The sequence below is a fragment of the Chenopodium album genome, chromosome 10, assembly GCF_948465745.1.
Source record: "Chenopodium album chromosome 10, dcCheAlbu1.1, whole genome shotgun sequence".
NCBI lineage: Eukaryota > Viridiplantae > Streptophyta > Magnoliopsida > Caryophyllales > Amaranthaceae > Chenopodium > Chenopodium album.
In genome coordinates, this window is record NC_137843.1 from 1,870,538 (window position 1) to 1,886,406 (window position 15,869).

Sequence of the window (15,869 nt, forward strand, 5' to 3'; positions counted from 1 at the left end):
TAGGTGCTACCAAGCCTACCATGATGATAGAGAATGGAAACTATGAACAGTTTTGTTAACCTAAGAATGACAGATTGAAGCTATATATGCTCCAAATTAAACCCTATATAACTTAGTTTTCAATCCTAATGTAACTATGAACAACTTTGTTAACCTAAGGGTCCTAGAATATAGAAGGGATACGAATGCAATTTATCTCCTGATTAAAATTTAAAAGCCTAAAATTTAGAGATAAATGTAACTACTTTTTTGGTAGAAGAATAAAAATTCGGAGTAGAAGCGGAGCTAATAGAGTACTTACCGTATTTCTCTTTTTATTTTATTTTTTTAATTTCTTTTAGTATAGTACAAGGTTTGAATTTATACTTTTTCTTAATAATACAACTTATACGAGTAATAGACACGTTTTGATTTCAACACTACTCAGTACTCATGTAAATTATTGAAATTGTTTAATTGCCTCCCACTTCATTAGCAAATGTCGGTCCATAAATATTGTACAAGAGAGTATTGAGTATGTCTGTACAAACCTATTCGAAAATCTGATCCGCAACTGATTTGAATTTTTGGATATCCGATTCAAATCTTTAATTCGGATCGAATATCCAATTTGAAAAATCGGATACAAAATCGGATTTTGATTTTCCAAATTTCAGATAGATTTTTGATATCTGATGAATCGATATCCAAAATATAAAAGCTGAAAATAGAAAAATATATGATGTATAAAATTTTAAAATTTCCATAAGAAAATAATCATGTGTTATTAACTTATTATAAATTTATAATATTCTTAATATATTTTATTAAATTTTAATAAAAATGTTGTACATTTTAATTTAGCGATGATAAAATAGTGAAATTAAGAAAATAGTCATAATTAATTTTAATTAATATTGGATATTTGATAACTGAAGCATCTGATCTATTTTGTTAGATTTTGTTTAATGAATTTTTTTCAAATATGAAACTTTTATAGTTTTTGCATATTAATAAGTGAAATATAAATGTTGAATCATGAAACAAAGTATGATTTAATTATTACTCAACTTTATTAAAATTTTGCATTTTAATTTGTTCTTGTAAGTACCTATTCACTTCTTTAAAAAAAAAAATTACCTATTCACTTCACCTTAAATAACATATTTAGTAAAAATAATTTAAATTCAATAAAAATAAATCCAATTCAGTAAAAATTAATTCAATTCAATAAAATAAATCTATACTGATAAATTAAATTGTATGGAGTAGAATAAAACAAAGACACTAGAGCAGCATTAGTGAGTAGAGCAATATTAAAAGTAAATTGGTTAAAGTTAGGATCAATAAAGTGTATTTTTCCTAAATTTGGAGTATAATGGCATTAATAACTGATGTACAATATGCCAAATTGCCAATTTAAAGGACATACATTTGTTTTTTTTTTTTTTTTTTTTTTTTGAAACCTATTAAAGGACATACTTTTTTTGAGAAACTATTAAAGGACATACTTAAGATACTTTATTCATAAACTTTTTTTTTTTTTTTTTTGGAGGGAAGACTCGACTTTTTTGGTTGCCTAACTTGATTTTATCCTTTATTTGCATAACAAAAATAGTACTATCATACCATTCATACGGAGTAATGTTGGTACTTTTTCTGCTAACTGGGATACTACTGCTACTGCCTACTGGTATTAGGCGAATAAATGGTGTATGTGATTGTATTACAGTAACTATTAAGCACTACTGTACTCGTAGCTGAGGATGACCAATCTTTTTGAGTATTTTGTTTTGAATAAATTGAGGATAACCAACCTAGCCCCTCCCCTTTCCCCACCGGACCACCTTAACCCCCACTCCATCGCCCAGCCCAACCCCTTCTATCGCCAGCCCACCCACCTTCCCCTTACCCTTAATTTGCGTCAGAAGAGAGAGAAATAATATATTATGTGAGTAGGGTTTTCATTTTAATTTTGATAATGAAGCACTTAAAGACACTCATATCGATCAGATATCAATATATCATCACGTAAGAATTTGTTACATTGAATTTGAAAAATGTTTCTAAATAAGTACAATACTTATTTTTAAGAAATTTACTCATACCAGAGTACTTCCCCCGTTCTTTTTTACTTGACTCGCTTTGACTTTTACACTATTCACCAATACACCTTTGACCGTCTTTTGTATATTATATGTAAGGAAAAATATATTCATGTGGGATTTTGTTAGAATCGTCTAAATAAGTTTTATCACAATATATAACTTTGATAATTTTTACTTAGAGAGAATTAAAGTTATTGATGATGATTAAAGTTGTACATCGGCAAGCGTGATAAAGGAAACATGTCAAATAAAAAAGAACGGAGGAAGTATATAATTAGGGCCTGTTCTATTCAACTTATTTTCATTCAGTTCATTTTAGCTCCAATCAGTTCAGTTATGTCTAGTTCCTAATTTCCTCCTCTCATAAAATATTCAGTTCAGTTCAGTTTAGCTCCAATAAGTTCAGTTCAGCTTAGTTCAGCTCAATTCATTAAATCAGAACAGGCCCTTAATATAGATACATGGTAAAAATAGAAAAAGAAATGAAGGGAGTATATCATAATACTCCTAATATGTATATCCTTAATTATTATGTATGTGGAATACTCCTTAGTATTTACTCACAAACATCTTATTAGTGACTCATTCTAAAACCACTAATTGAGGTCCTTAATACTGCAAAATTGGATAGTTTTATTTAGGGCTGAGCAAAATTATCCGAAAATTCGAAAAATCGATTCGTAATCGTTTCGAAAATTAGGGTACCCGGTCCGATAACTATAACAGTTTGGGTACCCGTTCCGATAATTTGTTATCGGGTATGGCTATTTGGTATCATTTTAAAATTAACGGTTATTCAATCCGATCCGATAAGCATTTTTTTGCTTTTTTTCCCCTACTTAAATCTATTTTTTAAAAATCTAAACTCTTACTTTACAACATAATTACTTTATAATATCAATGATTAGTAATATTATTAATAATTTGGTCAAAATCATATGATATTGTTGTTAATTAGTGGTAAATTATATCATAATAACTACATAATTAAGTTTAATTATCATTATTGGATATCTTATTGTGTATTCGATAACCGATCTGAAAATACGGATACCCGAAGTCCGGGTACCTGAACTTATCAGTTTGGGTTATGGATATCACTTTTAAGGATTTTGGTTATCGGGTACCCGTCCCATACTCACCCCTAGTTTTATTAGTTTAAGGGTCTGTTATCTTCAGCTTATGTTCAGTTCTTAATATCATCCTCCCATAAAATATTCAATTCAATTCGGCTCAATTAGTAAATCAGAATAGGCCCTAAGACTTTAGGTCATCGTTACAGTGATAAACTCATTAATTATTGAATATTGATTGCTTAGGTCCGACTGCCCGAGTATGGACTGTGGAGTACAAATGTACAAATACTTCCACATTTCCACTAATACTATTCAAGGCCAAGGGTTAAATTTGTACAACTAATTTTTTTGATTAAATTAAGGTGTTGTTTGGTTGAACAAAAGAAATGGGAGAAATAGAAAATCATGGGAATTTAAATATTGAGGCTTTGTTTGGTTGACCACAAAACATAAAAATGTGGGAATTTCAAATTCATGGGAATTTTCAATTCCTACAAAACATGGGAATTAAATTACCAAGTGCCCCCTTGGTAACTTGAAATTCCCATGATTTGCAAATTCCTCCATGAATAACAAACAACTTTCAAACAATTCATGGGATTTCTAATGTGAGAAGTTAATTCCCATAATTTGTCAATTCCTATGGGAAATTATTTCCCTTGTCAACCAAACGACCCCTAAATGTTTATCAAAAGTCACTGTTATTTTTTGTTTCTTTAAATCAAAAAATAGCGATAATCCTTAATTGATGCTTTTTTTTTTCATCTTTTCAAACTAGCTTTTGGTATTCATTAAAAATGCCTTGCCTTATTTAGTGTAACAATGCACTTTCATCAATGTTTTAAAAGTTTAACTCTGCAACTCTTATATGAGTAATAAAAAAGCAAAACAGAGTAGTAAAAAAGCAAAACAAACAACTGTCCACTGACAACTTGACAAGTGTGTTGAGTGATAGTATTATTATACTAAGTTAGTTAGCCACGTCAGAATTCTGTTACTATATACACAGAATTTTGTTATTCTCTTTTCTGGAATCTTCTTACTTGCTATATATATTATTTATAGCTGTATTTTCTGTTGTAAGAATATCAAACAATCAATAAAATCATCTAAATTTTCTCCCAAATTCTCTCTGTTTTCTTCTGGTTTTCTTCTTACATTCAATCTCAGATTTACTTGAGATCATATAATTTTGTTCTTGAAGCAAAATTATCATGGTATCAGAGCAATAGGAATCGATTTCTTTTGCTTTAATCGATCACTTGTTGATTGATTAGTTCTGTTTTCCGCAATTTTTCGATCGAATTCGATTTTCTTGAAGTTTTTTCTTTGTTTCATCAATGGCGGCTGAAAACGAAGCAGTTCAATCTTCTGTTTCTGGTTATAATGACAAATACTACCTCTCTAATGGCGATAATCTAGAACAGAGCTTGAGTCTTCATCGTTTTAATGGCGATAATTTTTGACCTGGAATCGATTGATTCGTATGGCACTTGGTGCGAAGAACAAACTCTGCTTCATTGATGGAACCTGTTTGAGGCCTGCATCTGATTCTGATGATTTACAGAAGTGGATTAGAAATGATTACATGGTACAATCATGGCTGATTAACTCCATGGATAAGCATATCTCTGAGAGCTTCATTCTTCAACAGTCTGCACACCAACTGTATGAAGAAATTCTTGAGAGGTATGGTCAATCTAATGCTCCATTACTCTTTGATTTACACAAGAAAATCATGTCATTAGAACAAGGAGATGATTCTGTTACTGAATATTACTCGAAAATGAAAAGAGTTTGGGATGAGATCCAATTGCTTGAAGGATTTCCTGATTGTGATTGTGGTGCACTTGCTGCATGTACTTGTGGTTTGTTGAAGAAAGTTCTTGCTGCAGATCAGAAGCAGAAATTGATTCAGTTGTTAGCTGGATTGAATGGCAAATTTGATGGTACTAAGACTAATATTCTTAGTATGGATGTTTTGCCTACAGTTAATAGAGCTTACTATATTTTGCTTCAAGTTGAGAGGCAGAATAAATTGAATGAGAAATCTGCTGATACTACTCAGATTAGTGCCTTTAATTCAATGAGGTACTCTCAGCAATCTCATTCTTCTTCTGTGAATTCTGGTAGAAAGGAGTTCAAGAAACCTAGGTTTGATGATCATAAGACTGATAAGCATGATAGGAAGTGTGATTACTGTAAGAGAAATGGTCATACTATTGAAGGATGCTTCAAGTAACATGGTTTTCCAGAATGGTGGACAAACATGAAAAATAAGCAAGCTGCTAGGTCTTCTGGAGGTCGTTTGGCAGCTAATGTTCAAGATATTTCTGATCCTTATGCTGATACTCCCTTAGATTATGCTGAGAATTCATCTGGTGTTGATGCTGATTTGGTCAATGCTGTTTGCAAGGAGGTTATGAAAGCTTGGAAAGGCAAGGAATCTGTTCTTACAGATCATAATGTCAATTTTGCAGGTATACTATCTGCTTCTAATGTTGATTCTATATCCACTATTTTATTGAAAAATGACCGGATTATAGACACAGGTGCTACTGATCATATTATTTGTGATCAAAATATGTTTGATTCATCTTATATGTTGGAGATACCTATTAAGGTTGGGTTGCCAGATGGTTCTGTTAGTTTGGTGACACATATGGGATCTGTCAGACTTAATTATGATATTGTTCTGTCTAATGTCCTGTTCATCCCTCAATTCAAACATAATTTGCTGTCAGTAGGAAAATTGTTAGACAATAACAATTTGACTGCTAATTTTGAGAGAGCTAAATGTTCTTTCAGGACTCTACAACTAGTCTGATCAAGGCAGTTGGTTTCAGACATGGTGGATTATACAGATTTTCTCCAGTGTCAGCTATTTCTTCTACAAATTCTTCACATTCTGCTTCTATTGTTCAAAATAATCATCCTAGCCTTAGTGTTTTACATGCTAGGTTAGGTCATATGTCTGTTTATAATATTCCTAGACTGTCTATTCCTTTTGTTGATGACAGTAATATAGAATTTTCATTGTGAATCTTGCATTCTTGGCAAGATGCATAAACTTCCTTTTCCTATTTCTACTTCTCATGCTTGTGATCCTTTTGTTTTGGTTCACATTGATCTCTGGGGTCCATATAGGCAACCAGCTATTGGTGGAGCAACTTATATGCTCACTATTGTAGATGATTTCTCTAGAACCACTTGGACTCATTTGGTTCATAATAAAACTCAAGTTCTTGATATTGTTTCTCATTTTTTGGCCTATATTGAGAATCATTTTGGTGTTTGTGTTAAAAATCTCAGAAGTGATAATGGTACTGAAATTTTTCAACAACAATGTAGTTTGTTGTTTGCTTCTAAAGGCATTGTACATCAGAAAAGCATCCCTGAAAATCCTCAGCAGAATGGAAGGGTGGAAAGAAAGCATAAACATCTTGCTGAGTGTGCTAGGGCTATTAGGTTTCATGCTGGTTTACCTAAGAAATTTTGGGGTGATTGTTTTCTGGCAGCTACTTATCTCATCAACTTGATGCCTAGTTCAGTTTTGGGGTGGAAAACTCCTTATGAAATGCTTATGAAGAAACCTCCAGAGTATACTCATTTAAGGGTTTTGGGTTGTTTGTGTTATGCAGCCTATAAATCTGGGGATAAGTTTGATGCTAGGGCTAAGAAATGTGTTTTTCTAGGATATCCTTTTGCTCAAAAAGGTTATAAGTTGTATGACTTGGGCACTCATAAGGTGATTTTAAGCAGGGATGTACATTTTTTTGAGGACAAATTTCCTTTTAAGGATGGTAGTTGTGATAACTTGAAGGATCTTGATCCTATTCCTTTGGTGAATCCTGCTTTACATGATTCTCTTCCTGATTTTATTCCCGGTGAAAATTTTTCACATAATTCTTCTCCACAAAATCATTCTCCTGTCACTATCACATCAAATTCTTCTTCTAATTCTCATTCTTTTCCTGTTTCTTCTCCCTTACAACATTCTTCTATTCTTCCTCTTAATCTCTCAAATGATTCTACTACTAGTTCTCCTTCTGATACTGTTCTTGACATACCTGTTGTGTCTAGAACCTCTACAAGACTCAGGTCTTTTCCAAATAAGTTCAAAGATTTTGTGGTGAAAATTCCAAATATTCATTCTGTTTCTGCTGCTGTTTCTGAGAATTCTGCTGTTCTTTTTGGTGAATCTTCTGAGCATTCTGTTAGTTTGGCTAAAGTTTTAACTATTGTTGAGCCTGCTACTTATAATCAAGCTTCTAAAGATCCTAGATGGGTAGAATCTATGAATAAGGAGCTTGAAGCTCTTGAGAAGAATGAAACCTGGGATGTTGTTGATTTGCCCAAGGGTAAAAAGGCTATTGGCTGTAAGTGGGTCTATAAAGCCAAATTTTTGCCTAATGGTGATTTAGAAAGGTGCAAGGGCAGATTGGTTGCTCGAGGAGACAGACAAATTAAGGGCAAGGACTATAAGCATACTTTTAGTCGAGTTGCTAAGTTTACTACTGTCAGATTGATCATGGGTTTGGCTGCTGTTTGTGGCTTGCATTTGCATCAGTTGGATATAAATAATGCATTTCTTCATGGTTTTATTGATGAAGAATTATACATGCTTCCACCTCCTGGTTATACAAAAGCTGGACCAGGACAGGTTTGCAAACTTAGGAGATCTCTTTATGGGTTGAAGCAGGCTAGTAGACAATGGAATCTGGAGTTAACCTCTTTTCTGAAGCATTATGGTTTTACTCAATCTCAGAATGATAATTCCATGTTTATCATGAAGACTGAAGTGTCTTTTACAGTCATTGTTGCTTATGTTGATGACTTATTGGTGGCTGGTAATTCCTTGTCTACTATTGATTCTGTTAAGGCAGCTCTGCATCAGCAATTTACTATCAAGGATTTGGGTCCTATGAAGTATTTTTTGGGAATTGAGGTGACCAGGTCTGAATCTGGTATTTTACTTAATCAGAGAAAATATATTCTTGATTTACTCAAGAATACTCATATGGAAAACTGCAAGGATGCTAGTTTTCCTCTTCCTAAGGGTCTACATTTGAGTACTGATGATGGTGACAAATTTGATGATCCTGAGATGTATAGAAGAATCATTGGGAAGTTGTTATACCTTAACATGACTAGGCCTGACATTTCTTATGCTGTTCAACAGCTCAGTCAGTTTCTTGGGGATCCTAGAGTTTCTCATTTTCTTACTGCACAACATGTCCTCAGATACTTAAAGACTACTATTGATCATGGTCTGTTTTATTCTTCTTCTTTTTCTCTTGGTTTATCAACATATTGTGATGCTGATTGGGGGACTTGTGAGTATTCAGGTCGATCTCTCACTGGTTTTGCTGTTTTCATTGGTGATTGTTTGGTTTCTTGGAAAACCAAGAAGCAAACTGTGGTTTCCAAAAGCTCTACTGAAGCTGAACTTAGAAGTATGAGCAAGACTACTGATGAACTTGCTTGGATTACTGGTATTTTGGATGATTTGGAGGTTCCTATTCATTATCCTATACCTTTGTTTTGTGATAACAAGGCAGCTCAGCATATTGCTAAGAATCCTGTTTTCCATGACAAAGTGAAGCATCTGAAGTTGGATTGTTACTATGTTAGGGAAAATGTGGTGGCTGGTTTTATTATCACACATCATGTCAGCTCTCAGAAGCAATTAGCAGATATCTTCACCAAGCCTTTGGGTGCTGCTCAGCACCATTTTCTGTCTGTCAAGCTCGGGATGGTTTCTCCATCCTAGTTTTCGCTTGAGGAGGGGGTGTTGAGTGATAGTATTATTATACTAAGTTAGTTAGCCACGTCAGAATTCTGTTACTATATACACATAATTCTGTTATTCTCTTTTCTGGAATCTTCTTACTTGCTATATATATTGTTTATAGCTGTATTTTTTGTTGTAAGAATATCAAACAATCAATAAAATCATCTAAATTTTCTCCCAAATTCTCTCTGTTTTCTTCTGGTTTTCTTTTTACATTCAATCTCAGATTTACTTGAGATCATATAATTTTGTTCTTGAAGCAAAATTATCAAAGTGACATTATATAGCCGGTCATTACTTATTAGTCTTCACCTTCATTCACCAAATATACCTCCATTTTCATAGTAGTCTCTCTCTGAGCACGATTTCAAAGTCTTCTACTTCATAAATGAATTTCTTATCTCATATATGGAATTTCTTAGTTCATTTATGGGATTTCTTTGTTCATTTATGGGTTTTTATGAGCACCATCATTATTGACAAGGGTTGGACGTCAATAATAAATGGTATTGGAGAATTTAGGAAGGAAAAACAAAAATTGGGTGGTTTTGAAGCATTTAAGAGGGTGCTACAGAAGAAACGATTTGCTAGAGTTTGGGCATTAATTGCTATGGGATTTGCCGTTGGTGCCTTATGGTGTCTTTCATTTACTAAGAGGTTCAACTTTCATAGATTTCCTAATATTAAAGAGGTACAGTATTTTTTTTTCTCTCTTTCAAATATCACAAACTCTTAAAAACACCCGGTTTACACTAAATTAGTGTAAATCGGGGTGGGCAACTTCATCACCGAGAAAAACACCCACCACCAAACCACCAACCCTGTCGGATTCCAGCGCCGCTGACCTCCCCCATCCCCCGATTCCGGCGTCGCTGACCTCCTCCATCCCCTGATTCGTGTCGAACTTCAATCCCTGCCCCGATTTCGCGTCGAACCCAGTGTCGGGTTTGGTGGGTTTTCACACTTTCTTTCTCTCTCTTCCTTCAAATCAATCCACTAACAACTACAACTATCTTTCCCCCAAATTCTAATATCGCTTCCTATGAACACAACTACACAAAATCCGAATCAACATCCAACACAAAAAAAAAAAAAAAAAAAACAATCAAATTCATTCATCAAATCCCAAAAATGATCCAAAAATTGAAACAAAAACAAGCTCAAATCAAAAAATATTAATGGGGTTAATGGGGTTAATGGGGTTTTGGGTTGGCTGGGTGAGTGGGTGGGATTCCGGTTGGTGGTTTGGCGGTGGGTGTTTTTGATTTTGTGTTTTGTGAAATCAAGTTGGCTTCTGGACTTATGTAGTTGTATTGCACTGAAATTGCAACTTCAAAAACAAAAGGTTTAGTAGACTTCGAAAGTGAGAGGTGATGACTGATATAGAACAAAAAACTTTTGCATTTTGTGTTTATTTTTTTGATTTTGATACTCTGTTTTTGTGAAAAAAAGGGTAACTTTTGTAAAAAAAAAAAGGGTCACTTTTGTGAAAAAAAAGGGTAACTTTTGTGAAAATATAGGTCACTTTTGTAAAAAAAAAAAGGGTCACTTTTGTGAAAAAAGGGTAACTTTTCTGAAAAAGGGTCACTTTTATAAAAATATGGGTCACTTTTGTAAAAAAAAGGGTCACTTTTATAAGAAAAAAGGGTCACTTTTCGCAAAATGTTCGATGTACAATAAAATTATTGTAAACCGGGTGCATGCAAAAGGTTTTGTTCAAATATTTACAGTACTACTATAGCATTTACGGAGTAGTATAGTTAAACTAAATACCTGTATGAATGTTTTTTTTTTGAAATAAAAAATACCTGTATGAATTTGTTTCAAAAAAAAAAAAAAAAAAAAAACTTGTATGAATTAAATATGGAGATTGAAAACAAAAAATCATACAGTACTGTATTAATACGGAGTATATTATTGCCCTAAATATCTTATTCTTCTTACACAAGAAAAGTATTTTTTGGTGATTTGGAGTTATTTATGTTGAATTTAAATTAAGCTCTAACAAATTAACTAAAATTAATAGCCCACCTTGTTAGGGTTAATCTTATTTGTACATATGTGATATGTCCGTTGTGGTATAAATTTGTATCATCTTAGAAGTAATTGTTAGTGGACCATCTCAACCAAAAGCTTAAGCTGATGGTTGAGGCCCATGAATATGTTTTATACTCTATCACTCCCCCTCACATGAAAAGCCATTTGGGCTTGAAATGTGGATGCAACACAGGCCCACCCATACCTGGTGCGAATTAATTCCACTTTAAAGGAGGGGTGGATGAGATTTGAACTCGTGACCTTTGTGTCACGCTGGCTCTGACACCATGTTAGTGGACCAACTCAACCAAAAGCTTAAGCTTATGGTTAAGGCCCATGAATATGTTTTATACTCTATCAGTAATGACAGATAGATTAATCATTAATGACATAATAAGCGAAGTCAAATTATTGTGTGTTGCTCTTGATTCACGGAGTGTCCTGATTTGGAGTAAATTGTAGGCACGAAGTGGCGACATATACTTCATAATTCTTGTTATCGTTTTCACCATCATGCATCTGGGTGTGTTAATTTTGGGGCCTCAAATTAGGACATTCCGTTATGTGAGAGCCCAACCTATACCCGTAGTCATGGCTCTTGGTGCTACAGTATTAGCTTATATACCCGTGGTTTGCGCCGTTGATGGTAGCCTTGGGGGATGAGAATTTAGATTGGTGGGCTTTCAAAACCACAATCTGCTTCACTTTTGAATTCTTCTGTTTACACATGGCGGTGCTCCCCCATTTTGATTACATGTTTGTTCACACATCATTCTGAGTACGATCGTCTTGGGAATCAGCCATAAAAAAAAAAAAAAAAAAAAAAAAGCATTTAAGAATTTTATGGGTATTCCTCACTGCACTACTCACAGTGTTGATTTTATCTATTCACCATTGGCTCACGATACCAGTCACTTGCGTTGATGATGGTTTCACTATTGAAGATGGTAGGCCTCCAGAGCGACAAAATGAAGATTGGTCGGAACATGTACCGCTCCCGCAGCAGCAGGCTTTATGGAAAGATACGGTCATTCGGCACTTTAAAGGTGGATTAGGGCATGGAATTGGGTTAGTTCTGTGGTTAACTATGGTAGCAGTTCTTGTTATAAAAAAAGTAAAAGGTCTTTGATTAAGTGTTAATGCTTTATGATGTACTCGTATTAATTTTAGAAACATCCCAAGAAATTTACCAAGCAAGACTCTTGTCTTTTGTTTTTTGTGAATTTTTGTCAAAATAGTACGGAGTACTCCTGTGCAACTACATTTTTCTTATAAGCGTACTAAATATCTTTGTTTTGGTTAGTTTCTTGGACTTTGTATACAACTATGCATGGTCTTTGTCTGAATTGGCTTTTTGCATACGAAATGTTGAGTACGTGTTTGTTCATGAAAGCTCTTATACATGCTTTACTAGCTAAAATAGTTAGTTCACCTTTAAGAATGTACCTAATTTATACTAATAATCTGAAAATAGCAACTTTGAGATATTGAGATTGTTTGCTAGTTCTTTGTGAATTAGTACGTTGATAAAGTTGATCTAAACAACGTCGAAAAAAAGAGTACGGAGTACAAAAATTATGCTTTACGAAATAAGCTAAGGAGTAAAACTAGTTCTATATTTATTTATTTCGTTTTGGTCTTGATTTGTGAATAAGTTCAATCAATTCTATATTTATTTATTTATTTCGTTTGTTTTTTATTTGTGAAAAACTCGATCAATACGAGCATATCGTTTCAAGCAAAAATTCGAGCATATGAATTGAAATCTAGACAATCAAACAAATCAAGACCAAAACGAAAAAGAAAAAAAAAACAACTAAATAATGAAATACAGCTATTGAAAGTTTGAAACCACTAATTTTATCTAAGATTTTTTTTTTTTTTTTTTTTTTTTTTTTAAAAAAAAAAAAGAGTTTCAAAAATAGCATTGGAAGTTTGGAACTCCAAGCTCCAACATAATGTACAATATGGGGTATGTTGCAGGACATACTTTCTTAGACTCAACTTCTTTGGCTGACTTAATTTTATCCTTTCTTTGCATAACAAAAATAGCATCATAATGTTGGTACTTATTCTGCTAACTGGTATTCTACTCTTTTATGGTGTGAAAAAACATTAATATGTGGTATTTGGCGTGGGAACGGTGTGATTGTATTAAGCACTATTGTACTCGTAGTTAGTACATACACTGGTCTGCTAAACTCGATTAGTCTATTTGTGAATATAATTGAGGATAACCATTCTTTTGAGTACTACACAAGTACGGATTGGAGTATGGTTTTGGATCTTACTTACGAGCGTGATGTGGCATTAGATGATAATTTATACGGAGTAGAACTCTTATAATACGAAGAATTTATATTTATTTTGCCACAACTTGTGACCTTAATTAATCATTTTCGTTTATAAAATGGTACTCGTACTATGTGATGTAGTATTGATTTCGAAATGTAACTCAAAAACACGCACATTAATTTTTATATTCCCGTAACTTAAACATTATGAATATGTCACATTCTAAAAGCTCATACTAATTCAAATCTAATGACCTTAAAGTTTGGTCAAATCTTAAAATCAAATATGATAAGAAAATTCATATCAAATCTAATAATCTTGTGAACCGAAAATCTTCTCGATTTGCATATTGAACAATTTTAATCGCTTATGGTTTTGGTAGGATCAGTCATTGGGTTCTTTCTATTGTACTCCGTAGTTTGTAAAGCTTGGTCCCTGTAAATCTAAATTGAGATCAAATTTGAGAAAAAAAAAAAAAAAAAAAAGAAATTAACAACACCTCGTTTACATGCCAAAAAGGCCTTTATTTGTGTGCCAACGTTAATTATGGGTTATATAGGCTTCATAGGTTGGTAGTTGGTTAAAGGATATACTCGTATATTGACAAACAAAAATAACGTTCATTAGTCCAAAATTTTAATTCAGGGGGATAAATATCGAATGTTTAATAATTTGACTAAAATCTCATAGCTCAAGAGAAAAGTTGGTCACATAAATTATTGTTTAATATTGAAATTGCATATACTTCATATATGACAATTATTCCTATATGACAAAAAATTTGTTAAAAGTTCCATTTAATATAACGAAAATTACCCAACTCATGAATAAATTTTAATCAATTATCTTATCATAAAATAAAATATATAATATTTAAACAAATTATTAATAGATATGAAAGGGTTTGGATTACATTGTAGAAAAAAACAAGGTTTATAAAACATGAGTGTTAAGGCTCGAACCTGGGTCTAAGTGAGGAGGGAGTTAAAATTTTATTCACTATAACCATTGACCTAGGGCTGGCAAAACCACCCGAAAAACCGAAAACCCGAAAAATCGATCTGTAACCGTTCCAAAAATTAGGATACCCGATCCGATAACCATAACGGTTCGGGTACCCGTTCCGATAATTTGTTATCGGGTATGATTATTGGGTATCATTTTAAAATTAATGGTTACCCGATCCGATTCGATAAGCATTTTTTTGCTTTTTTTCCCTACTTAAATCTATTTTTTAAAAATCTAAACTCTTACTTTACTTCATAATTACTCTATAATATAAATGATTAGTAATATTATTAATAATTTGGTCAAAATCATAAGATATTGTTGTTAATTAGTGGTAAACTATATCATAATAACTACATAATTAAGTTTAATTATCATTATTGGATATATTATTGGGTACCCGATAACCGATCCAAAAATCCGGGTACCCGGACCCAACTTATCGGTTCGGGTTATGGATATCACTTTTAGGGATTTTGGTTATCGGGTACCCAAACCGTTAGTACTAACGGTACGGGTACCCGTCCCATGCTCACCCCTTGTCTATACCATCTTTACCTTGTGAAGCAAAGTAAATCTGTAATATGTAATTTATTAAACCTTATTATTTTATCTGTACAAACTAAAACAAAAAATTAGAAAATAGGGGGACAGGTGTTCCAGGAGTAGTATTTTTACTCCTTAGCTTATTTTGTAAAGCACAATTTATTTATTCACAATCCAATTCAACTATTTTTTTATTTTACGAGTAGTATTTTTACTCCTTAGCTTATTTTGTAAAGCACAATTTTTATACTCTATTTCCCGACATTGTTTAGACTTTAGATCAACTTTATTACGGAGTAATGTACTAATTTCACAAAGTGCTAGCAAAGTAGCAAACAATCTCAAAGTTACTAATTTCAGATTATCAGTATAAATTAGGTACATTATTCTCAAAGGTGAACTAATTATTTTAGCTTGTAAAGCATGCATAATAGCTTTCATGAACAAACACGTACTGTAAACTGTAATAAAATTGGGGACAACTTGGTACCTAACTATTGATCTCCATTAGTAATTGCATCTCAAATTTTCTCAACCAAGAAATAGCAAATTTATAGCTACAACATTTCTTATGCAAAAAGCCAATTCAGTCAAAGACCATGTATAGTTGTATACAAACTTACAAAGTCCAAGAAACTAACCAGAACAAAGACATTTAGTACTCCAACTGTAGCATGCAAAAGTAAAGCAACTTTTGGTCTTAAAAATCTTCAATATCTGCAGAAGATCAATTATCCTACACTATGGAGTACTGCTCTTTCTTCTCCAAGCAAAGTTTAGCTTTTATTACACTCCATTATTGAGTCTCGTATATTATCTCATCGGCTTTCTTGTGCAAATTTTTTTTTTTTTTAATTTATTGTGCAATCTTATTTTTGAATCATGGAGAATAATTGTTCTCAGGCTCCATTCTCTTTCAAAAAAAAAAAAAAAAAAAAAAAAAAAAAAAAAAAAAGGTTCCATTCTTATGAATAGGGAATTAATCCAAGTTCTACGTACAAATTAAAATAGCTCCACAAATTATCA

At 32.8% G+C, this 15,869-nt stretch overlaps 1 protein-coding gene across 1 annotated transcript; it reads left to right on the forward strand.

Annotated features, from left to right (window-relative positions):
* The first annotated feature begins 4,649 nt into the window (after positions 1 to 4,649).
* On the forward strand, positions 4,650 to 5,405 carry LOC145562929 (uncharacterized). The gene has a single exon (XM_081623345.1). It carries the CDS (start codon positions 4,650 to 4,652, stop codon positions 5,403 to 5,405), a length of 756 nt encoding a protein of 251 aa, XP_081479471.1.
* The last annotated feature ends 10,464 nt before the right edge of the window (positions 5,406 to 15,869 follow it).